Source organism: Dryobates pubescens, chromosome 14 (assembly GCF_014839835.1).
Source record: "Dryobates pubescens isolate bDryPub1 chromosome 14, bDryPub1.pri, whole genome shotgun sequence".
NCBI classification, from domain to species: Eukaryota; Metazoa; Chordata; class Aves; order Piciformes; family Picidae; genus Dryobates; species Dryobates pubescens.
In genome coordinates this window covers 7,516,969-7,542,885 of record NC_071625.1, presented here as the reverse complement: position 1 = coordinate 7,542,885, position 25,917 = coordinate 7,516,969, and the positions used below count along the sequence as shown (strand labels likewise).

The following is a 25,917-nucleotide window of genomic DNA, read 5'->3' as shown; positions in this document are numbered from 1 at the left end:
TGAACCCGTATTCCTGGGGGTGTTGAAAAGAGGCAGAGATGTGGTGCTGAGGGACATGGTTTAGCACCAGCCTTGGTAGATAAATAGACTGGTTGGAACTAATGATCTTAAAGGTCTTTTCTATTATGAGAAGAAAATGTAGATCTGGGGCCTGGACAGTGCTGAATTCAGGTAACTGACACAAGTTTACACTTTCATTATTTATTGATTTTAATACATACTTTTTTTCATCATTTACACAAAAATAAACTTCCATAAAACATTATTGACATTAACCAGCAGAATAAAGCATTGATTTGAGGAAGTGAGTATCTGTAATTAGTTATATAATAACTAATTATCTTTTCTGTCACTCAAGCAACTAAGAAATTGATGGGCACTGTGTCTTTACAGCTGAGGTCAGATTCTGGCACATCAATGATTTTAACACAAAACTGGACTTGGTTTAAATATCAGGCATCTAAAAAAATACTTTCTTTGGTTTGTGGTAATTTCCTGTTTAACTGAAGTATGACTCTGTATCTTCTATAAGGAGAACGTCATTATCAAGGTACTCCAGAATGATATTTCCACCATTGTACAATGGATAGTCCTTATCAGACAGCCAGGTTTCCAGTGTGTGCTCAAATGGCAAGGCTGCTCCAGAAGCACTATGGCACAATCTCAATTTCTGGAAGACAAATAGCACAGAAATTAACATCTAGATTTGCCTGTCTGGGATGCCAGAAGTGGGGTGGGGGAGCAATAACATCAACCAACCAACACAACCCAAAACATCAACCCCAAAGCCAGGAACCTGGAAAATGTTTGGCATTATTACTGATTTACCTGGGATGTTGATTTGTTGTTGTCATTTTTAAGGCTTGCTAAGGAAGCTGCAAAATCTACTACTTTGCCAATACTCCACTTGCTGCAAAAGAACATGGGCTTGCTTTTCTCTTTGTTCCCCTTTGGTAAAAATACTTGAAAGTAAATTCTTTCTGTCTGGAGAACATGAAAAGTAAGTATTATTCACAGAGGAAATACGTCATTCCAGTCACACACTTCTAATATTTTTTCAGTAAAACCTTACACTTTGTCCCCCAAATTGCCAACTGAAACTTCCTTTGTTCTCTCTGGACCAAGAACCCATTTTATGGCAGAATACAAATGAGTGATATCACAAAGTCACATTCCCTCCAGCTGCAGCACAGAGATGATGGACAGGAAGTTCAGAAAGGTGGAGAGAACACCTCACCAGAGTCCCACAGCTAGACTGTTACATACAGGGAAAGGTGTCTGGCCTGGCTTTATTAGACAGTGACTGCTCTAAGCAGAAAAAGGTGAGCTTAAATAAGCAGTGCTGGCTTTTGGCAGCAATACAGGGCCTCAAAGCAGAACGCAAAAGTGGTTAAAACAGAGCAATTTCATGTTACCAGAAATGCTATCTTCACAAGTCAACACTCCAGTCACGGCCAGCTAATCCTTTATTCTGTCTTACCTCCTTTTATACATTAAACACTCCTTCAGTATCTACTAGACTGAAACATTTATTTAAGAGAGAGGAACCTGTAAAGGACAGATTTTGAACAGGATAGGGACAATCCCTTCTTCAGGTTTCTAGTTGACATTCAGCAGAAGACACAGAGCAGGCATCACTCGTATAGTCATCAGGTCAGACTGCCCTCACTGAGTGGGGTTGGACTAGATGATCTTTTGAGGTCCATTTCAATCCCTAATGTTCTGTGATTCTGTGAGTCCAAGGCAGACATTATCAAACAAGACTTGTGGAGAGCAAGAAGGTCTCACCTCAGCCTCCTTTTCTATGGGCTAAATGACTCCAGTTCCTTCAGTTGCTTCTCAGAAGATCTGTTCTCCACTAAGCTGTGCTATGAAATTCAGTGTCATGCTCTTCATAAAACTGTGCCACATGGATCCAGGTTATAAAAATCCTGTGCTGCTCTGACCATAAACTTCTGTGCTACAATGATCAGTGAAGTCTGTTACAATAATAAGGCTTAACCACAACTTAATGCTGTCATCATTCTGCCAAGGGTAACCAAAAGAACTTGTGTCCCCCCAGCCAGTGTTGGGTGACAGCCCTATGGCAGGCAAAGACATTTCTGCTATAAAGGAATTTGACCTGACTGCACCCAACTCACAGACACCATACAAGATTAGTGAGATTGATTTTGAGAACCAGGCTGAAATGGATGTAAAAATGATTGTGGGCTTAAAGAAATAAATCAAAAACTAAACTGAGGGAACTAGACAAAGAATGAGACATTCAGAAAATTTCTGATTTACTTTGAGAGTTACTGAAAACAAACATGACTGACCTGAGGCAAGGACTTGTCTCCACAGGCATGCATTTTCAGTTTCATTAACGCCACTTTCGCTGCTGTCTCACTGTTTTTGGCTCCTTTCCGTTTTTTGCATTTTGCTTCCTCATTTGTTTTAGAATCTGAGAAGAATATTATCTGTTAGTGTGATGATTCAGACTGCCTCCTTGGAATTAGCCTCTTGGACCTCATTATATTTCCAGGGTTCCCGTCCCTTTCACGTTCTCCACGGGTCACAATATCAGGCACTCCTATTCAAGGATATGTGGAATTGTTATGGTTCTAGCAGAACTCCTTTACACTGAAAAGCAGATGAACACTATCCTGAGGTAATCACAGGTTTCAAAAGCTCAACAGATACAAACTCCTAAGTTTCTACACCTCTGGCCATCACAGCATCCACGTGGTGACAGTTTCAGATCCTCCTTTCCACATGTAACCCCGCTGTCCAGTTGGGCAGTGCTGTTTATTCTCTTTCCTGTCCTAGAACTTGTTAAAAAGCTGCAAGGCTTCACACTGTAGACTCACCTTTTTTTCTTTGCCATCTTGGTTGTGTAGGTATAATCCCAGCAGAGTGGCATCACACCAAATACAATGCAATTGCGTTATTAGCACATAAATTACTGTGCAAATAATAATGGCTGGATACAATTTATTACATTATCGTACTTGTAGAATGAGAACAAGACAATAATTCTGAAAGAAATCTGAGGCCTGTTTGGTATTTGAAGATTTTCTTTATAGATGTGTGTTACTGCTGTTTTGTCTCCATCTGGAACAGTGTTCCATGCTGACATGTGAGTTCAGGGCTATTTCAACAAGGAACCCCCATCCTTTCTTCTTTGGTCAAACCTGAATCCTCAAAGGAGGCCAGAAGCTCAAACAGCCTTCTGAAGCAAACTGCAGCACACATATCCCACTGTACTTGCCTATAATGTCTTTAACTAGCTGCTGGGTGGCAGTCATTCGAGGTTTTGGGGTGTCCAGTTTCTCACACTCGTGGTCTGATGGGTGCCGATGCCTGCAAACAACAGTGCAAACCTTTCATTACCTTTTCCATGCACTGGTGAACGATTACTGATGTCTAAAATGCTCTCTTCTGCTCACCTGAGGCAAAAATGTTTTTCACAACAGGGACATAAAACTGGCACCAGCTCCCTTCCATTGCAGTCCTTGTATGAGCACGGGTAAGATCTGTGCTGATCTGGTTTCACAGCAGGTTTTCTTATATTCACCTAGGCATTAGTACAGAGTTATTTGGTGTCAATACAAGGATATTACAGATACATTGCACCACCCCAGCCTTCCAGTAGAGCTGTTCTAGCTCTCCACTCCACGGACAAAGCCAGGCCAGCAATTCTCTCCTACTTTTGTCCTGGTTAAGTTTAGCTCAGCGTTAGAAAAAGAACCATTATCCTGCTCAAATGACTTACTTCTGATGGGCAGAAAAAGAGCAGATTAATTTTTCCAAGCTTGTCACCTTCTGAGTTAAACAATTCATACTTGTACACTATGTGTACATGTCTAATCTGGAAACAGGCAGTTGAATTACACAGAACTTTAATGTTAAGGTAGGTATTATTAGATTACCTCAGAACAACCATGAGCATCCCGGCTTCTGTGCTGAAGGCTTTGTAGCAAAAGAAGAAGAAAATATCACAATCAACATTTCAGGAAAATAAAAGCTGCCCATGAGAGCACTGAAGTGTTTTAAGAGTGATCTGACAAGTTTAATTACAGAAACCATTAAATTATGTCATGAATCTTCTCCAAAATGTCTTCTAACTTATGCATTTTGCATGTTTGAATGGATTGAACATACTCCTCCTGAGTATGCAACACATTTAACTCTTGGAACTCATTCTCCAAGAGAACAAGATATTTCAGAGAATAAGGACATTAGCATGCTCAAGAATTCAGCTCAAAGCAACTTCCGTTTGTTTAAAAGGATTTTTAATCACCTTCCACAACAGCAGAAATCCCTGGAAGGCTTCTAATGTGTTAGAAGTGAAATCTGCCCTCAAGACTGTATGAGTTTCTCTCTCTCTGCTTTTGATATGGCCTGTCACAGTATCTTCTGGGCAAAATGTCCATCACAGAGCTAGTCATGTCCATAACATGTTGGGTAAACAACTGGCTGATGCTTGGACTCAAAGAATTATGATAAATGGAGTTACAACAGGCTAGTGGCCAGTCACCAGTGGGGTTCTCAAGGGTTCAATTTTAGAGCCAGTGTTTTTTAATATCTTTATAAATTATCTGGATGCAGAAATTTAACAGATATTAAGTTTGGCAGCAATGCTAAACCAGGAGGAGTTGTGGACTCCCTTGAGGCCTTACAGAGAGATCTGGTTAGACTAGAGAGATGCAGAGTCAACACCTGTATGAAACTTTACAAGAGCAAGTGCAAGATTCTCTGCTTGGGATGGGGGAATTGTGGTCATACATGCTCATTTGGGGATGAGAGGCTGGAGAGCAGCCCTGTGGAATGATGTGGGGAATTGGGTTGATGGCAAGTTGAGTATGAGTCAAATAGTGTACCCTGGCAGCCAAAAGGCCCAAGCATCTCCTGAGGTGCATCAAGCACAGCACAGTTAGCTGGTCAAGGGACATGACCGTTCCCCACACTGCACTGATGTGGCCCCATCTCAAGTACTATTTGAGTTTTGGGTGCCTCAACACAAGGAGGACATGAAAGTATTACACTGTGTCCCCAAGGATGGCAACCAAGATGGTAAAGGACCTTGAGGGCATTACTTGTGAGGAGTGGCTGAGGTCACTTGTTTTGTTCAGCTTGGAGAAGGCTGAAGGGTGACCTCATCTCAGACAACAACCTCCTCAAATAGCGCATTGGAGGAGGAGGTGGCGATCTCTCTCTGGTGACTAGCAATAGGACACAAGGAAATGGAATGAAGCTGAGTCAGGGGAAGTTCAGACTGGACATCAAGAAAAGGTTCTCCACTGAGGGTGTGGTCAGACACTGCAACCGGCTGCTCAGGGATATGGTCACCAAGCCTGTCAGAATTCAAGGAGCATCTAAACAATGCTCTCAGTCATACGGTTTAGTTTTAGGTAAAACTGCAAGGGGCAGAGAGTTGGACTTGATTCTTATGGGCTGCTACCACTCTGAGATACTCTACAATTCAGCGAACTTACCAAAAGACACCTGAACAGCCATCACATACAAAGGGGAGAAAATCTGAAACAAAGAGATTTGTTTTCAGTTAGACAATATGATCCTTGTTTTGCTAGGAATATCCAGCTTAATTTTTACATGATTAACTTTTGCTTACCCATATCATGGGACAGCTGTCTTTACAGGGACATTTAGCAAATGCATCTACCAAAATCATCCCCAAATCCAGCATCTGACAGTCCTGATGATCTTGTTCCCTCTTCTGTGTTCTTTGTACCATAGGTATTTGCTCTGGTGTCATTTAAATCACACATACTTAAGTCTCTGCACTCATCCCCCACGTACTACACCAACTCTCACAGCAGTGTCTGCTGAACTCATCCACACCACCGATGGTAGCAAATGCCCACCTCCAGGCCATTACTCCATCCTTAAGATATGGTCTTAACGGACCACAATGCAACTGGACCACAAAGCTCAGGTCACAAAGATCTTACATTTCATCTGTAAGACCGAGTGGTCCCATCTGAAAACTTTCAAGTACAATTGTTTCTACAGCCTCTCTCTGAAAAGTTCCTTTTTCATTAGTGTCATTGCTTGAGATCAGAACAGGCAAGCAAGGCTGAAGTGGGGTTAAGAGAATGGCTGGACTCGATGACATTAAAGGTCTTTTTCCAACCAAAACGTTCTATGATTTTATGAGAAACCAGGGGAGTAACAGTCGGCAAAGCAGGGCATTAACCACACTAATGCCAGGGCCTGTCATTACAAGAGATCGAGCAGGGTCGCAGCACCACGGAGAACACCCTGAGGAGCACGTCACGGCCCCGCAGCCCCCTCACCGCCGTGTCGCCGCGACGCCCCGCCCTGGGCACCACCCCCGGCCCCAGCGTCCCCGCCTCGTCCATGGGAAGCCAGGCCCTGTCTCCGCCAACCGGCGGGCACCCGCTGCGCCCGGGCTTACCGAGTTGGTGGCAATCCGGTACCCCACAGTGCTGCCCCAGCTCCAGTTCCGCCATCCTCCGCGCGTCGCAAAAAGGGGCGTGCTTGGGGACCGGGGCGGCCACAGACACGGCGCGCAAGGGCTGCCGGGCCACCGGAGGACTCAGCACGCCGGCGGCGGGGCTGCCATGACGATGTACCGGCGATCCCCGCCCCGGGGAGGGGCTGAGGGGCGGCTCAGCGGCGTCCGGGAGGTGCCCTGCGAGCGCGGCCGGGCCCATCCTGCCGGCTCGGGGCTGCTGGGGGTCCTGGCTGGAGGGGCTACCCCCACGTCCTCAGGGGAACCTGTGGATGAGTCCGTGTCGGTGCAAGCGGCGCCTCGAACTTGCAGCCCAGATCCGTGGCGGTGGTGCTCTTCATGCATTAGGCTGCTTTTACCGGGGGAAAAAGTTCTTTGGCGTGTCTTGTCTTTGTCACCAGCGTCAGCCCTTCGAACAGGGCCAGTTTCATGAGGCAGAGACAAGGGGAAGGCAGCTTTCCCAGATAGATCCTGTACTTCTGTATATGCACCTCTACTCTTAAAAGCCACATTTCTTAAGAGTTTAATGTTTCTCAGTCCTGACCTGCGTGCGCATCCTACTGCCTGACTGTCCTCTGGCAGCGCCTTAAAGACCGTGACTGAGACGGGGGGCTCTGTCGCCCCTGCCTCCACACACCGTGCCTGCCAGCAGTCATTCCGCTCGCCTCACCTGCTTGCTGCTCGCCGGGTGCGGGGTGTTCTGCCCTGGCCAGCGCCGGTCCAGACGGCAGTCCTCGCCGTATGTGTCTTCTTATGACATAAGGATGGAAGAATATGGGAGGTGGGGACACTAAGTAGCCGCCTTCGGAGTGTGAGCTTGACGGGCACGCCTGCCAGGCCCTGCCTCGGTCCCCACTCCGCCCCGCCGAGGGGCTCTACCCACTCTTCACTGGGGACTACTGCGAGCTGCCCGGCGGAGTTCGCTATACCTGTCCCGCCGCTGATCCCCGGCACTAGCGGAGGGCATACGTGCGGCCGGCAGCGGCAGCTGCAGGTTCGGCCGTCCTAGAGCCGCCCCCGGGTGGACAGCGCCGGGCCAGGCCAGGCCCGCCCCGCCACCAGGTGCGGTGCCACCACCCGAGGGCCCAGGAAGTGCCGTCACGGCGTGTACCGGGCGGGGAGGTTCCAGCGGGCCGGTCAGACCCTTTCGCTGGTGGGTGCCGAGCCAGGGCCGCCGCCATGAGCAAGATTTCGAGGTTTTTCAAGGGGGGCGGCTCGGCCGCCTCCAAGAGCCGCGGGGGGCCTACGCCGCAGGAGGCGCTGGCCCGCCTGCGGGAGACTGAGGAGATGCTCAGCAAGAAACAGGAGTACCTGGAGACGAGGATCGAGAGGGAGCTGGCGGCAGCCCGGCAGTACGGCACCAAGAACAAGCGAGGTGAGTCTTCGCCTCCCCGGGGGCCGTGGCCAGGCCGGGCCCCGCTGCCCTGCGCCTGCCGCCGGCGAAGGCCAGGTGCGCCCAGCCGGGCCGGGGGCTGCTCGAGTGGCTTGTGAGGCTTTAAATTCCAGGGTTCAAGTGCCTCTGGGTATGAGGTTCTGTTAAAAAGAAGGTGGACACGGGGTCCAGCAGGGTCTGTTGCTGGCTCCGTAGGTGTGTTTCTGGATGCTGCTGTGGGTTCCGTCACCACGGTGCTTGCAGTCTTAAGGACACGGTGGACCTTTGGATAGCTTTGGGTCTTTGGCTTCTCTTAGTGTTCAGTGCGTTGTGGATTCATTATGGATGGCTGATAATAGGCTGCTTTCTTCCTCTCTAATTTACTGTCTGTGGTTCCTTGTGCCATACTTTCCATGCTTTGTAGCGCAGTTCACACAGATGGATATGTGGTGCACCAAGTGCCACTGTTCAGCATGTGAAGAGCATCACAGCTTGGCTGTAGGGTATTGGTTGTGTGGATAGTGGAGGAGTTGAAGCAAATGAAGATGGCCTCTATATTCATGGAAAAATTCACATTGTCTTGACTATAGGTGTTGGGGAATACACTGCTGGCAACTGAGGGAAAAAGTGATTTGGTCATTTGCATCAGATCATGTAGGAAGTATGTGATACCACTGAAAAAGAAACTATAGTGGCTGCTGCTCTGGGCTTCTAGTAGCTGCAAAGGAGGGGATACAAAGGGGTGAGGAGGTCTGGATCCTGTTTATGTTCAGGTTGTCACCTCAAAGAAGCAAATGATGGTAGCCAGTGGCTTGGAGATATACAAGCCCTCGAGAAACAACTTAATTACTTCGTGAAGTCACCTAGAGTTCTGCTTATCTACTTTGAGCTTTATTTTTTCTTAAATACTTCAAAACAGAAGAAAAACATTTTGAATCAAAGATTTGTGATGTAACAAGAAGTAGCTCTTTCATCAGCTCTTGCTGTTGCTCGGTCGTTTAGGAAAATAATGTCATGTAATAGAACTTGTGAAGAGCTGGATGTTGAAGGTATTTTGGTTAGTCCTCTAACTTGTTTGTAATACTTCAGCAGTTAACAGTTATTAGCAAAAAGCAGGTTAGCAAAACTTAAGTTTTAGTTAGAAAGGATAAGCTGAGATGGGAGAGAATGAGCATTTGTTGCTGGGAGAAGGTGGTTCTGCTCTTTTAAATTGGTTGGGTGATGGTGATGGCCTTGTGCTTCAGCATTCAACCTAGGAAGCTTTTCTCCCAGATCTTTGTTTTTACTGCTGCACATGGTATGCAGTTTCCCTGGCTTTTTATCTATACAATTGTTTGTGAAGTCATATTGCAAACAGGATTGTTGAGATGATCGTGGCTAAGAATAACTCCCTTTTATCTTCTTGTTAACTCAGGGTCCTACAGTTAAGGACAGTAAAGAGGCAGGAGTAGGACAAGAAGTGCAGAGTGGGATTTTTTTCATGCCAAAAGTGATTCTAAAGTAAAAATGGAATAGTGTAACTACAGTCAAAGGAGAAACAAGAGAAACTAACCTTGCCAAAGTACCCAAATTTAGCAGGCTAGTGAGTGAAATTAAATCCCAAGTAACAGCCCTTCATATGGGATGTCAGTTGCTTTACAGTTAACTGCTGCTGATCTGCATATAACAGCATAGTAGGTGGTATGCTGCTCTATATAGTGCAGAGGGAGCCTCTGCTAACCAGGATCTACTACAGCATTTTGCAAACATGCACACAGGTGAGAGAATAGAAGTTTTAATCTATATTGCCTTGTTGAAGTGAATGTTTCAAAGGGACCTTGCAGGTAATTTCTGATGGTTTTTCCCAACGCCATCTGTGGAGAGGTTTGGAAACTAAAATGGGAATGTCTGAGACAGGAGTAAGATGTATCTAGGTGTAGAAAATGCACTAAATTAGCCTGTAGGCATGTGAGTCTAAGTCAGCTATACTGACACGAGAAAGAGCAGATTCAAGCATCAGCCATTTCTCACGAGTTCATTGAATGGTTCATGTGACGTCAGTAGGCTTAACGTGATTTAAAAGCTGTAACGCATTAGCTATGCAAATAGATGTGAAACATCACTTAAATATTTTTAGCTTCTCCTTCATGAAGTGAATATCCCTGCACTTCCTGTACCTAATCTCAAATTAGCTATGCTTTTCCCCATCAATAACTTATTGTAGTGAGACCACGTGAGGGTCTTCAGAACAGTGATGTGTGCTGGAATCCCTTCTGCAGAGATGGTGTCACAATGAGCAGTATTTCTTCTCCTGGTTAGCATTGCCTTTTAATCTCTCCCTGTTCCAGGTGCAAACACAAGATTTAGAAAAAAAAACCTTTTTTTTCAGTCTCTTGCTGTATTTTTTTAAGTTTTGGTCCAGTGCACAGCTGCCAACTCCATGTGCAAACCAGCCTTTCGTCTTTGGCATTTCGAAGGTTGTGCGGGAAAATTTAAAGGACAGAAAGTAATACTGAGTGAGAACTGTTTAAAAGGAGACGCATTTTCTGCATACATGTGACTGAGTGGTGTTTCAGCTTCAGGCTTTCACAGATCCTAGAAAAAAAAGTCTGCATGAAAAGAATTAAATTAAAAGAAGCCATAGCTCCCCTTTTGATTTTTTTTCCCTGTGGTGCTTTAAAATCCAGAGCAGGATTAAATCTTAGCCATAGAGTCACATAATACTACTGAGGACAAAAGCTATGCAGAAAGTTGGAATCAGAGGTAGGCTGTTAGATGTACAGCTGTAGATGGTCTACATCTAGACATTACAAGCCTAGATGCTGCTGTGTGGTACATTTGGGCAGGGCTTATGTGGCTGTGTAGCATTCCTTTGCAGTGACCTAGTTGCTGAAACCAAACAACAGTGAAGTAGTTGTGTGTTGATGTCGACAGGGCCGTCATACCTATGGCAGGTGTGTGACAGGTTGGGACTGATGGTGTCTGGTAGGGAGATGATGAGGAAGCCTTTAGTGTGGCTTTGTTCTGTGATTTAACAGCTACTGACTGGACCTTCATGATCATGTTTCAAGTGTCTTACCATGAATGGGAATGGTTCTAACAAGTCAAGAGTGTTATTGTTCTTGAATTAGCCCCTCAGTTGTAACTGTGCATGGCTTCCACCTCAAGGTTTGAAGTGTTATGAATGCTGCTAATGAGCTTAGGGTGGTATACAGCCTCAGCATCATTTCTGTTGGTTGTCCCTGCTGTAAGGGATATCAGAAGTTGTAATCCATTGAAGCCCTGCAGGACTGAAGTGGAGGTTTGTGATCTACATCCAAGAATGAGATCCAGTGTTTTAAACAGTGGTGGTGTATCTTGTGAAGAAAAAACATTTTCCTTCTTTACCAGTTCCTACCCTGGGAACTTTAAGGATTGCTAGACAATGCTTTTATTTCTCCTTGGGAAGATGTGGTTATCAGTAATTCCTGTGCTGATGGGCATTGGTGGTGGGCTTGACAGGTAAAGGTGTTTTTATATCTGCACTTTTTGCTGCACTGCACAGAGACTGCATTGTGTCTTTCCATTTTGATCTGCAATGAAACCGTGAGGAGGGGGCCACAGCTCTGTGATACTATTCTTGTTCTTTAGAAACCTGGGTGTTGGCTAGCTGGTCGTTTCTGCTTCCTTAATGAAGTGCCAACATAGTAGCCATATTGGGAATGTGTTGTGTGTGTTAATAACAGTGATTCTTTAACATGCATACTTAAACTGGTAATAGTCTGCTCTTGTTCCAGCCACTTGGCTTGAAAACAAAACAAACCAAAACTTCAGGCTAAAAGCAGTGGCTCCCAATCCCTGAGCTGTATCCTGCTTGCTGGACTCGGAAGTAGAGCACGGGAAATGTGCTGAAGCCCAGCCAACAGCTAAACACTTCATTATGAAATGCAGAAGTTGAATTGGCTTCTTTGGAGCACAACAGTGTATAAGAGTGATTTTTTTTCTTCTTCTTTTCTTTTTTCTCCTGGAGAAGACCTCCACCTCTTCCTGGTTGAATTAGTATTAATTACTTTTGCTTCCTCAGACTCTGCCCCTGCTTAGGCTCTTCCTCCTGGGCTATCTTCCTTCTCTGAGATCTTTGGAATGGGCAACACCCTTTTTCAGTGCCATTCTTAGACCTTCAGTGAAGTAAGTTTGTGTTCTTTGCTCAATTGCTCTAATATTTTAATGGATGTGTTCTTCAGTTTGGTTATTGTAATGCAGTAGTAGCATTTCTGTGAAGCATTTCACTTTTCTTTCAAGAGTTGTACACACATTTTAAAAGGTTTGTATGAGAGGTAGATAAGTCCTTAAAGATCATGATAATATGGCAAACAGAGAAAAAATTCAAATGCCAAGGAAATTCTCATACATTAGCTATAGGAGCTGCTGTTATAAATCACTGTGCAATGAAGGGTATTCATGTAATATAAATGAGAAGAATCATCCAGGGTGGTGTGGGAATTCTGCCTTCATTGATCAGGGAGGAGTGTGAATTGATTTCCTATGAACTTCTTTGTTCTGTAAGTCACTGGAAAAGCTAAAGAGAAGTAATAAAGGTGATGTGTTTATAAATTCATAGAGTGGTTTGGGTTGGAAGGGACCTTAAAGATCATCTAGTTCCACCCCCCCTGCCATGGACAGGGCCACCTTTTACTAGACCAGATTGCTAAAGGCCTCATCCAAACTGGCCCTGAACACCTCTAGGGAAGGGGCATCCACAACCTCCCTAGGCAACCTATTCCAGTGTCTCACCACCCTCACTGTAAAGAATTTCTTCCTAATGTTCAGTCTAAATCTGCCCTCCTCAAGCTTCAATCCATTCCTTCTCATCCTATCACTACAAGCCCTTGTAAAAAGTCCCTTTCCAGCTTTCTGGTAGGCCCTGAACTTCAGGTACTGGAAGGCTGCTCTGAGGCCACCCTAGAGCCTTCTCTTCTCCTGGCTGAACAGCCCCAACTCTCTCGGCCTGTCCCCATAGGGCAGGTGCCTTCTGATCATCTTCTGGCCCTCCTCTGGACCAGCTCCAGCAGTTCCCTCTTATGCTGGGGGCGCTAGAACTGGATGCAGCACTTCAAGCGGGGTCTCATGAGAGCAGCCTAGAGGGGCAGAATCACCTCCCTTGTCATGCTGGTCACACTGGTTTTATGCAGCCCAGGACATGGTTGCCTTCTGGGCTGCAAGGCATCGCTGGGTCATGTTGAGTTTATCATCAACTGACATGGCTCAAGTCCTTCTCCTCGAGACTGCTCTTGAGCCATTCCTCGCCCAACCTACATTTGTGCTTGGGATTGCCCCAGCCCAGGTGTAGGACCTTGCACTTGGCCTGAATGTTGCACTACAGTAATGAGGAACAGGTTTATGAATAGGTGAAGTCACACAGAGTTTAGCTTCTGTGGTTTCTTGATTTGGGTGTGGTTTAATTAAATGTTAACACAGGAACCTTCAGGATTTTGCAAACAACTGCTTTGTGTGGGACTAAGGAAATCCTTTTTCTTTCAAGCAGCCAGTAATAACAGCACCATTGCAGTGTCCCATTTCTGAAAAAGCCCAACTGGAAATACGTCCCTGTGTGTAGCTGTAGCCTTTCTGCACCAGCTAGTTAGTGCTCTTCAATTCACAGCCAGTGTTATGCACAGCTTCAGACTATTAAGTTTGCCTGGAACCTCTGGCTTCCTACATATAAATCCAGCGCTGAATTTTGATTCAAGTGAAGCTGAGGAAGGTGGTAGCTGGTGTCCTGACACTACCAGTAATATGCATGAATAAGCAGGGAAATGCAAGTAGAGGAAAAGATGATGTGTTTTGGAAATGCAGAGTTACCATTTGTGTTGACATCATCTGGTGTTCATGTATTTTTTCCAGAATATTCATGAGCTTTGGACCATCCCCCAGACCCTGAGAGGGTCTTGAATGTGAATGCTGTGATTAATCTGTTGAGATTGCTGTCCTGAAACACTCTACTGTAGCTGCTGGAAGGCATTGTGTAGCTTAGTCTGCTCAATTCCTTTTTCTGCACAGCTAACAATGACCCATTTTGAACATACTGATCTAAGCATTTGTCAACAAACCACTGAGTTTTTTTTAGTGTGTTGTTACACAGCATAAATCTGTGCCCTCTCCTAGCTTCCTTTGAAAAGTTGTGTACCCCAGTGTCAAGGGTTGGTGATCCTGCACGTGGGCAATTGTTTGAATAGGACACCAAGATGAATTGCTGCTGTTAAGTGACTTTGGGGATCTGCAGTGCTGCTGTGCCTTGTTGTCTCTGAACTTGCTTTCAAAAAATAAATGTAAAAGAGAAGGGAAAGGTCATGGGTGTTAAAAGCATTGAAAAAGCAGTGGGTTAACTCAGCCTCTTGGTTTTGTTTGGTGTTTTTCTTGCCTAGCACATGTATAGTTTGGAAAGTGGTCAGGGAGTGCTTGTGGTGAGATTGTGCTCCACACCTAGAGAAAGTCCTTTTCTCCTGCTGCTTGGCTCGTCCCATGCAGTTATTCTGGTAATGATTTACTCTGGGCAAAGTATGCTGCTCATAACTAAGCAAATATGAAAGACCAATCTCAAAGATAAGGGGGAGTAGCTGGATCTGGCTGTGACTGTGTCTACAAAGTTCTATCTGTTTTTGAGTTATAAAGTTTAAAGATTGTGTTCCTAAGTGATCATAGGAAACAGATGCACCTGAACACCAGAGAAAAGTGAGTCCTCCTCACCTGATTGGTCAGGCCAGTTGGGCTTGCCATTGCACTTGGCAGTTTCTACTGCTGACAGAGTTTAGAAAGCAGCACTGGTGGAGATGTGGCTGTTATGACAGGTCTTCTTACTCTGTCTTCCTTAGTTTTTGTATTATGTACTGCAATCCTTCTCCTTGCTTTCCCCTGTTTCCTCCTTTTCTGACTTCTCTCTGATGTTTTTCTTTTCCCTTCCCATCTTCTCTGCTTTGCCTGTGTGCACAGGATGGAGTTCAAGATCTCCCTCAGCGGAGGAAGAAGCTGCTCTTCCCTGTTGTGCTAAGAGGAGTTACTCTAAAAGAGGCTTCCCAGCATGTTCATGCGACAGCATGTTGGTGATAAACCGGCTGCTGATCTGGTGTGGTCAAAGTTTGTCTCCCTACTAGTAAGGTAGGAGAGTGAGAACTGTAAATCCTGCAGGTTGTCTCGGTGCTGAACTACATGTCCTTGCAATTTGCTCTATAAATACCCAGTACACTTTGCCTCTTTGCTTTCCAGCTGCCTTACAAGCACTGAAGAGGAAAAAAAGATATGAAAAACAATTGAGTCAAATTGATGGGACACTGTCCACGATTGAGTTCCAGAGAGAGGCACTGGAAAATTCCCACACCAACACAGAAGTGCTCAAGAATATGGGTTATGCTGCACAAGCTATGAAAAAAGTGCATGAAAATATGTAAGTGCTCTCTAATAACTTTGAAGTTGAGCTTACTAACCACTTCCAAACCATAACATCACTGTAGTCCACTCTATCAAGTCAGGCAGTTTTGACTTCATTTTGGCCTCAGGTATTTAGAATAGAATAGAATTAACCAGGTTGGAAAAGACCTTTGGGATCATCAAGTCCAACCTATCATCCAACACTATCTAATCAACTATACACAATGGCACCAAGCACCCCATCCAGTCTCTTCCTAAACACCTCCAGTGGTGGTGACTCCACCACCTCCCTGGGCAGCCCATTCCAATGGCAAATCACTCTTTCTATGAGGAACTTCTTCCTAACATCCAGCCTAAACCTCCCTTGGTGCAGCTTGAGACTGTGTCCTCTTGTTCTGGTGCTGGCTGCCCAGGAGAAGAGACCAAGCCCACCTGGCTACAACCTCCTAGTTGTAGAGAGCAATTAGGTCTCCCCTGAGCCTCCTCTTCTCCAGGCTAAGCAGCCTCAGCTCCCTCAGCCTCTCCTCATAGGGCTTTTGTACTCCAAACCCCTCCCCAGCTTTGTTGCCCTTCTCTGGACACCTTCCAGCAACTCAACATCTTTCCTAAACTGAGGGGCCCAGGACTGGACACAGTACTCAAGGTGTGGCCTAACCAGTGCTGAGTACAGGGGCAGAATGACCTCCCTGCTCCTGCTGGTCACACTGTTCCTGAAACAGGCCAGGATGCCATTGGCCCTCTTTGCTTCCTGGGCACACTGCTGGCTCATGTTCAGCCTACTATCGACCAGTACCCCCAGGTCCCTTTCTGCCTGGCCACTCTCCAGCCACACTGACCCCAGCCTGTAGCACTGCATGGGGTTGTTGTGGCACTTAGATGTGTCAGGAACGCTATTGGTGCTATAATGTTATATATTAATATTATGTGTTATATTGGTGCTATAATGTTATATTTAGCAGAGAAATACCTTTTCTTGCCAATGAGCCTGGAAGAAAGTCCAGCTAACTAGGGAGATCTGTGTGGAGGGAGCTGTTTTTTTGAAGTCTGCTTTGGCAGAGCTGTTTGTTTTTTAAAGCCTGCTTTTGCAGCAGAGACTGGCCTCTGCCTTGGTTCTTTCTGAACAAAATAGTTGAAGAAACCAAGTGAAATCTTCTTAGAGTCCCTAAGATGGACTGTGTGATTCCAAGTATAATTGGACCTGAGTTAAAGAGAGGGTAATTTTTTGTGTGTGCAGTGTTTTTATATGTCCTGGATTGTCTCAGTGCCTCTATATTGCTTATTCTGCCTGAATAAACAGAGTTAAACCAGAATGGGTGTTCTGAGAGAAGTAAACAGGAACTGAAACAATAAAGCAGTTAACAATAAGGGGAAAGTTTTAAATGGAGTGTAGTCCTGTTAAGTTCTCTCAGTTCTGGTGAAAGCTTAACATCAAAAAAAGATCCATCTATAAAGATGCTAACTTGAGGAAGGAGATTGGATCTGCCCAGGGAACGTGACTGTTGGCTGGCAGAGGTATGGGGAGCACAGAGAAGGAGGGGCACGCAGGCTGCTGCAGTTTGACTTTTGTTATAATCCCTAGGTGGAAGAAACTGGAGTGGCCACAACACATGGAAGTTGGCCAAAACCCAAGATGTAGGTGGGGAAAATTATTCTCTCTGAGTTCTGCCTGTTACACAGCCATGGGCATGAAAAGAAAACAGGAGCTGCTCAAATTTCTCTGAGTCTCTTCCGTAATCTCCTCTTTTTTTTGTGTCTTAAAAAATGTTTCCATGTTATCTTGCCAGGGACTTGAACAAAATTGATGATTTGATGCAAGATATCACTGAACAGCAAGATGTTGCCCAAGAAATTTCAGATGCTATCTCCAATCGAGCTGGCTTTGGTGAAGAGTTTGATGAGGTTAGTACTCCAGTAAAGCTTATGAGCTATAGATGTTAAACGACTCCATGGCTATTTTCTGGTGCAGTAGCTTCTTCCAGTGGTTTGTTTTATAAAAGGTGTTGATGTGAAACTCCTTGGTTCTAGCCTCTTTAGGACATTTTAATAGTTTTAAATACATAAATATATAAACCCACACATAATCTGTAGTGCAGTAGAAAAAAATCTATAGGTGAAACACCAGAGTATTTTTATGTATACATGAGTTTTTATAGAAGGTGATTTGAAGTGCACTCCTGTAGTTGTTATTCTCATTTGGACCATGGAAAGAGGAGGTCACAAAACCATGTAATTTGCACTGCTCCAAGTAGGTACTGAAACATGTAATTTTTTTGGTGCTCCAAATAGACATCCCGTGACAGTTTCAGGCTATGCCGTTTGCCTAAGTGCTTGTTCCTGTGCCATGAGCAGCCTGCTGCTCACAGTTAGGGATATTTGAACCAGGTTTGTGAGGGCTTTTGGTTTTTTTGGTGCTTGGAGGTGCAGGTCCTTTCCCTCTTGTTCAGATTTTCTACAGAAGTAGCTCCATTAGGTAGGAGTCAATCCTGTTGGGAGGTAATAAGTTTTTTTTCCTTGAGTTACTTTCTTTTGAAATCCTCACAAGATGCTTAGGACCTTCTGAAAATTTGTGGTAGAAACTTTCATCCAGTGTCCCTGGAATTGATTTTGTATGTTCAAGGAGGATGTTACTTATTTCTGATCCAGGCATGGCTGAGGACTGAAGGGTCAGGTATGCTCAAAATTCCTGCACTCTGTAGAATACAGAGCTCTGAGGATCAGGCTCAGTATCACCACCAGTTTGATTTTGCTTTTTAACTATGTTTTGAGGTGACCAAGCACTGGGGATCCTTTGAAGAATGCCCTAGAGAATCAACCAGCTCACTCTCCCCTACTAATTCCTTCCTTTGTGTCCAAATGGGCAACAAAGGAAAATGCATGTTCTGTATCTCATTTGCCTGACTGGGGGAGAGACTTTTCATTCAACAGTTACAACTTGTTGCAAATAGTAATGGTTCTTTGTATTTACTTTTCCCCCCACTTTGAACGCAAGAAGGCTTGTCAAGGAACATTTAATCAGTATTGGCCCCAAGAATGGGATTTGGCCTGTACAAACTGGGCTTCAAGAAACCGTACTGCCATCCCAAACAGCTCTGCAGGGTCACTTTTCTTCAGTGCTGAACCATTAGGAGTCTAGGCTTAGAAAGCACATTGTAGACTGACCTGGAAGTTACTAAGTTGATGGATGTGCTTTCTGTTCTGGGAAAATGAGCCAGTGGGACATTGTTGTTCCAGCACCTGTATTTCCACAGAAGCCTAATCCTTACAGTGCTTGCCCAGTAATTGGGAAATCTGGCTTGCAGGCCACTTCATCTTAAGAGTGCTAGAATCAATGACTTAATTGCAGGGTTATGAGGGATGATACTTCATTTTATTTTTTGAAGGACTTTTTCACCACACTCTTGGATTTCCCCTTCACATGCGTGCCATGGATGCAAGGAGAGCATGGAAGCATGTAATTTCTGCTGCTCTAGACAGACACAGAACCAAAAGGGCTCTTTCTCCATGGGCTGACACAGTGTGTGTCATGAAAAGTGAAAAAAAAGCTCTGTCCTGCTTGACAGGAGGGGGTGACCCTTGCCTGGAGGCTTGTTTCTGATAATCAAATGCAAAATGTGCATGTTCCAGTGGAGAAAGCCTGGAAGCTGAGAGTTCTCTTGATACCTTTGCTCTACAGTCTTTCTGGGTTAGGTTCAAGAAGAAAAAGGGGATTTGTTGTTGTTGCAGTGCTCCACAGCCTAGTCATAAAGCAATGCCTGAGTTGTGGGAAACATAAGTTAAACCCATGATTATGGATTAGAAGAGCTTAAAACTTGGGTGTCCCACTTGGAGAGCAAATGCTCTAGCCATTACAGGGGTATGTTCAAAGTGTAGGGGGCATGATCACTGGGTCCTTTACCTCTTTTTTTTTCTCCTTAGTTTTCCCCCTCTTTTTTTTTTTTCTCCTTATTTTTCCCCCTCTTTTTTTTTCTCCTTATTTTTCCCCCTCTTTTTTTTTCTCCTTATTTTTCCCCCTCTTTTTTTTTCTCCTTATTTTTTTCCCTCTTTTTTTCTCCTTATTTTTTTCCCTCTTTTTTTCTCCTTATTTTTTTCCCTCTTTTTTTTCCTCCTTATTTTTTTCCCTCTTTTTTTTCTCCTTATTTTTTTCCCTCTTTTTTTTCTCCTTATTTTTTTCCCTCTTTTTTTTCCTCCTTATTTTTTTCCCTCTTTTTTTTCTCCTTATTTTTTTCCCCTCTTTTTTTTTCTCCTTATTTTTTTCCCCTCTTTTTTTTTCTCCTTATTTTTTCCCCTCTTTTTTTTTTCTCCTTATTTTTTTCCCTCTTTCTTTCCTCCTTATTTTTTTCTCTCTTATTTTTTCTCCTTATTTTGTTCCCCTCTTTTTTTTCCTCCTTATTTTTTCCCCTCTTTTTTTTCCCTCCTTATTTTTTCCCCTCTTTTTTTAACTCCTTATTTTTCCCCCCTTTTTTTCCTCCTTATTTTTTTCCCTCTTTTTTTTCTCCTTATTTTTTTCCCTCTTTTTTTTTCTCCTTATTTTTTCCCCCTCTTTTTTTTCTCCTTATTTTTTTCCCCTCTTTTTTTTTTCTCCTTATTTTTTTCCCTCTTTCTTTCCTCCTTATTTTTTTCTCTCTTTTTTTTCTCTGTATTTTTTTCCCCTCTTTTTTTTCCCTCCTTATTTTTTCCCCTCTTTTTTTAACTCCTTATTTTTTCCCCTCTTTTTTTAACTCCTTATTTTTTTCCCCCTTTTTTTTCCTCCTTATTTTTTCCCCTCTTTTTTTTCTCCTTATTTTTTCCCCTCTTTTTTTTCCCTCCTTATTTTTTCCCCTCTTTTTTTAACTCCTTATTTTTCCCCCCTTTTTTTCCTCCTTATTTTTTTCCCTCTTTTTTTTCTCCTTATTTTTTTCCCTCTTTTTTTTCCTCCTTATTTTTTCCCCCTCTTTTTTTTTCTCCTTATTTTTTCCCCTCTTTTTTTTTTCTCCTTATTTTTTTCCCTCTTTCTTTCCTCCTTATTTTTTTCTCTCTTTTTTTTCTCTGTATTTTTTTCCCCTCTTTTTTTTTCCCTCCTTATTTTTTCCCCTCTTTTTTTAACTCCTTATTTTTTTCCCCCTTTTTTTTCCTCCTTATTTTTTCCCCTCTTTTTTTTCTCCTTATTTTTTTCCCCTCTTTTTTTCCTCCTTATTTTTTCCCCTTTTTTTTCCTCCTTATTTTTTTCCCCTCTTTTTTTTCTCCTTATTTTTTCCCCTCTTTTTTTCCCTCCTTATTTTTTCCCCTCTTTTTTTCCTCCTTATTTTTTTCCCCTCTTTTTTTTCCTCCTTATTTTTTTTCCCCTTTTTTTTTCCTCCTTATTTTTTTCCCCTCTTTTTTTCCCTCCTTTTTTTTTTCCCCTCTTTTTTTTCTCCTTATTTTTTCCCCTCTTTTTTTTCTCCTTATTTTTTTCCCCTCTTTTTTTTCCTCCTTATTTTTTCCCCTCTTTTTTTTCCTCCTTATTTTTTTCCCCTCTTTTTTTTCCTCATTTTTTTCCCCTCTTTTTTTTCTCCTTATTTTTTCCCCTCTTTTTTTCCTCCGTATTTTTTTCCCTCTTTTTTTCTCCTCATTTTTTTTCCTTTTCTTTTTTCATCTTTTTTTTTTTCTTTTTTTTTCTTTTTTTTTCTTTTTTTTCCCCTTTTTTCTTCTTTTTTCTGAGCCTGTTGTGGCTGACCCCTCTTAATTGTTTCCTTGTTCAGCAGAGGTTGGTAAGGACTCCTTTGGTGTGGGAGGGTGCTAAATGGCTATCTAGAGGTCTTCAGAAACACCTATTTACCTGCTCCCATTTGCTTTACAGCAGCTTGGGTACTTACTTTTTAAGAAAACTTGTACTCACACCACTGAGACAGACACTTACAGGACAGCCCCTTTTGCACCTCAGTTAAATGCTTAAGTTGGACATGGGGCCCCAAATTGCACATTTCTTCAAGAGATCAACTGTCAATTAAACATCAGCAGGTGTAGACCAGAAGCTGAAAGTTTTAGATGATATCCTAGTGTTTGCAATGTGAACTAGGCCGATCAGGTAAAGTGTAGCCCTTTGGCTTTAGAAATATGAGCCCATGAAAAAATAAGTCTAGGAAGCCCTGTGGTGACTATGTAATTATCATTGTAATTTCCACACTGGTGATGAGCAAGGTGTAAATGGACAAAATCCATTGTCATAGCTAGTAGGTCTCACTTTGCTACAGCCACTTTTTCCCCAGTTCCTTTTCCCCGGAGTTTCTCTTTAAACCATTTTATCAATGTGGCAGTGACCAATTTCTCTCCAAATATGTAGTATTTAGCTTCCTTCCTTTGGGAAAATCCAGCCAAGGAATATGTTTTTTTTTTTTTATTTTTAAAAGTGTGAAGCCCCTTAATTTTCGGTATTAGGCAAGTGGAGTAGCTCATCTGTCCAGGTCAGCTTCTGTGCCTGAAAACCCAGGAGTGTTTGGTGCTTCAAGAGTAGCAGGACACAGGAAGAGCACTCTGGTTCCAGTGATATTTTGAAATCCTGGACTTGTGTGATAGGGCAGAAGCACACTATTTAATGTCAGTCTGCCTTAGGACTGGTGGAAGCTGTTTGCTTTTTGAAGTGGAAGAAATTGCACATTAAAGTTAGAATCCATGAAAGGTAGAGGCTCCAGGTTTGGAACAAATAGAGGAAGACAGAGGGACCTTTATGTACATGTATGCTTATTTCCTCCCCCTCCTTTTTGACATAGTTCTCTTTCTATTTTTATTCCTTGTCCTCTTTCTGACTTCCATTGTCTTTCTTTTAAGTTAAGGTTTATTGTTACTGCCCACACTTAGTAAAAATTATACTTGTGACAGCTGGTTTCTGAGGCTTGTTTTCAGGTGTAAATCGGTTGGGTTTCGGTTTTCAGTAGCGCTCTGCTTCATGGATGCCAAACGTGCCCTTGCCTGAGATTGCTGTCAGGACAATGAATTTGTAAATTATGTTTTCCTTGACTTTAGGATGAGCTGATGGCAGAATTAGAAGAACTGGAGCAAGAAGAATTGAACAAGGGGATGAGAGATGTCAGACTGCCAAGTGTTCCGTCCACATCGCTGCCTTCCCGCCCGGGTAAGCTGCTCGCTTGCCGTTCTACCTTTCTGAGGATCAAGGCGGGTTGTGAGTAGGAGGAGAGAGCTCCAGATATGTATTTAACTGTGGTTTAACTTCTAAAGTATTATAGGTTCCTTCTCCTATTTTTGTATCTGTGTATCAGAAAAAGCAGGGTGGGATTCTGGTTCACTATATGAAAACATTTAGGATCCAATTCTGTGTAGATCCGGGGAGGCAAACTGGGGGAACTTGAGCTTGCCCACCTAATAACCTATCTCCCACTGAAATGGGAAGAGATAGCTGAGGAATGGGAAGAAAGTTTTTCTTTTTGCCAATTAAATCCTCAGTCTTTTTTAATTAGAGTCTGACCTAGATTCAAAATGTTTGTGTCACAAGATCCAGCTTTGTTGGGTCGTGGTTTGATATTTGCCACTGGTATTTTAATTAGAAATGAAGGAGGCAGCAGGAAGTGCAGATTTAAAGAAATACTGTCATTCCTTTGCTCTCTTTCTGCTGAGATGACTTATTCCTGGCATTGAGCAGTGGTCTCATTTGTCTGTAGCTCTGCCCAGTTTGTTTTGAATCAAGCCAGAGACAGTCAGCTTTTAACTATACTTTTTACTATGTCTCTGCTGTCCTCCGTCAGCTGAAAGACTTGATGTGTGTTGATGCTGCTAGTAGAAGAGTATGGGTACTTGGTGACAAGGGCAGCACACATGTGGCACAGGTTGTTCATGGTGCATTCAGCTGCAGAACAGGTTTCCTAGACCAGCTCAGCTCAGAGTCTCTTAGGTGTGTTTTGGCAGATGGTGCTTAAAACCCTGAGAAACAATTTCAGATGTTCAGACTGGGGTTGTTGTCTCATCCACTTAAGCCAATTGCAGAGCAGCCAGTAAAAAGTATTTAGGAAAACAGTGCAAATTGCAGGCTGGGCATTTATAACTTGTTCCTGTGTCCTCTTCCAGATCCAGCTGTGCCAGCTGACATTTTTATTAAACACAGACCATCTCCATGTGCTTCTCACTATCTTAATTTGCTGCTTCATCTGTCTGTATGACTGCTTCAGGGAAAGTTAGCAGCTGACATTTATGCAGTTTAAGGCCTTGCAAAACTGGCTTGTCTTTTATGAAGCTGGATGCTCACTGCTACAGAGCAATTGGAGAGACTCTTGAACGTGTCCAGAGAAGGGCAACAAGGCTGGTGAGAGGCCTCGAGCACAAGCCCTATCAGGAGAGGCTGAGGGAGCTGGGATTGTTTAGCCTGGAGAAGAGGAGGCTCAGGGGAGACCTCATTGCTGTCTACAACTACCTGAAAGGTGGTTGTAGCCAGGAGGGGGTTGGTCTCTTCTCCCAGGCAACCAGCACCAGAACAAGGGCACACAGTCTCAAGCTGTGCCAGGGGGAAAGTTTAGGCTTGAGGTGAGGAGAAAGTTCTTCACAGAGAGAATTGTTAGCCATTGGAATGGGCTGCCCAGGGAGGTGGTGGAGTCACCATCCCTGGAAGTATTCAAGAGGGGATTGGACGTGGCACTTGGTGCCATGGTTTACTAGTCCTGAAGTCTTGGGAGACAGGTTGGACTTGATGATCTTTGAGGTCTTTTCCAACCTTATTGATTCTATGATTCTATAGCAAGATCAGAACAACAATGAATGGTTCTGTTGTGCTTCTAACTAGAGATGTATGGTCCCCTGCTGATTTTGGGGATGGGGAAGTGAGATTAAGCAAGGCATAGTGACCTTCCCCAGTCACACCATAAGCCAATGGCACTTGCCCTGGAGTAGGCACTGCACCCCTGTTCTCCCATGGCCTCCTCCCACCTTTAGTTCCCCAAAGGTGGTAGCTGAAGCCCCTCTCAAGGTGGTGACTCCGGGCTGTATGGCTGCCACAAGTGGGAGCCAACTGGCTGCTGTAAGCATGCACACAGGGGTATTGCACTCAGTAACTGTCCATTGTTGGGAGGAGTGCAGATCCTTAGTCTGAGGTTGAACCTGGCCATGCAGCTTATGGGTCAGGGAATGAGGACTATCTGGGTGAGATTGTAGTTCAGAGAATGTGAAAGATGTGTGCTAGCTTTGGGTAAATAAAAAAGAGAAAGCAGGTGTGTGGGCCCCAATACAGAACTGGGAATTGCTGTGACCACAGCACTTAACTGATGTCAGGAATGTCTTTCCTCCTTTTAATAAATGACACCTCTCATTAAAATGGAGGGAGTGTTTGGAGACCACCTGCACATGCAGAACCCTCCAGCACTCATTGGAAAGGCAGCAGGACACATAGCTGGCCAGGGGGAGGTCACTTGGTGCCTGCTCTAATGGCAGTGAGAGAGAGGACTGGCAGCATTCTGCTCTCTGTGACAGCTTTTAGAGATTGCATGTGTTTTCTGTGGGAGTCATTCAGAAAGGGCTACATCAAACCTTAACCTCAGGGTTATGTGTGAGATAATGGTGGGGCAAAATGCATCTTTTATCAGCTTCATTGCTGCATTACCTGCGTTTAGCTTGCTACTCAGTAAACTGATCTGAGATCTTCCAATGGAAAAGCACTGAGCAAGTCCTCGTGCTAGGAGGTGAAATGGTTCTGACTGTTACATTAGTTAATGGCTTTTGTTATTCTCTCTCTGCAGCATCAACTAGGAAGAGAGCAGAGGATGAAGATGAAATGAAGAAGCTGGCTGCCTGGGCTTCATAAGAGCATGGAGGTTTTATTTCACTGAACACTGTAGTGCAGATGTAAAGAGCTGTAATGCTGTTTTATAGCCACACCAATTTAATGTGCCTGCATTTCACACAGGCTGGGGGTTCTGATGGCAGATTTTGCTAAGAATAGTATTACTGCTCTACTACCAACCTAGTTTAAACACAAACAAAACAAAGCAATAGTTGCCAAAACATCCAAGCATCGAAGTTTTCTTCAGCCTCAGCCAGAGATTTGTTTGTTGTTAGTATCAGTTTTTGTTGGGTAATGTCTTACTGTGTCTGGCTGGTTTGTACAACCTGTATGCCTCACTTACATAGCTGGATTCACTGTGAAATGAAGAAGCTGAATGAGTCATGAGAGCCTGATCCTAGGGAGATACTTGGTTCAGGCTATTTGAATGTTAGCAAAACAGCTTTATATGTGTCCTGACTTGCAAGTTCATTTGAGCACAAGAGCTAATAGCCATTCATTTGGGAATGGAGATTTAAACAGTCAACCTGGAGCAACTTATGGTGTCCTAGATATGAAGAGAAGACTCTTCTGTAGTTTTGTTTTTTTCAAGTGGGAGAGGTTTTTGATTTCAGCTATGGTCAGAGTATCCCATGCACTTGAATTACATTTCCAACTGAGTTAAGAGCAGTTGTACGGCAGCTGGGGTGAAGGAAATGCTCAAGTTCTTACAGATCCCTGCCAAACAAAACTGGTTCCTGCTACCCCTGTCAAAAATCCAGCAGAAATGTGACCCTCCTGTGTTCTCCTGCTGAGCATTCAGTTCTGTCTTACAGAAACAATGCCAGCGTGTTGCATTCAAGATGCCTTTTTAACTCTGATTAAAAGCTGGGTCTGGGTTATTCGTAAAGCTGACGTGCTGCTGTCCAGCTGACAGTGCACCTGAGGAACAGATGCCACTCTGAGTGC

General features: G+C 43.8%; 2 protein-coding genes across 2 annotated transcripts; one reads left to right on the top strand and one right to left on the bottom strand.

Annotated features, from left to right (window-relative positions):
- Positions 1-18: 18 nt before the first annotated feature.
- ZFAND1 (zinc finger AN1-type containing 1) lies at positions 19-6,621 on the bottom strand. The gene is made up of 8 exons (XM_054167149.1): positions 6,422-6,621; positions 5,478-5,520; positions 3,912-3,951; positions 3,429-3,556; positions 3,251-3,342; positions 2,319-2,443; positions 829-984; positions 19-670 (listed from the first exon to the last, which is right to left on the bottom strand). Exons 1-8 carry the CDS (start codon positions 6,474-6,476, stop codon positions 500-502), a joined length of 810 nt encoding a protein of 269 aa, XP_054023124.1. The 5' UTR covers positions 6,477-6,621; the 3' UTR covers positions 19-499.
- Positions 6,622-7,456: 835 nt separating this feature from the next.
- On the top strand, positions 7,457-25,916 carry CHMP4C (charged multivesicular body protein 4C). Its single transcript, XM_054167150.1, has 5 exons — positions 7,457-7,853; positions 15,072-15,249; positions 17,018-17,132; positions 22,212-22,320; positions 24,926-25,916. The coding sequence occupies exons 1-5, from the start codon at positions 7,658-7,660 to the stop codon at positions 24,988-24,990; spliced, it is 663 nt and encodes a 220-aa protein (XP_054023125.1). The 5' UTR covers positions 7,457-7,657; the 3' UTR covers positions 24,991-25,916.
- Position 25,917: the final 1 nt, after the last annotated feature.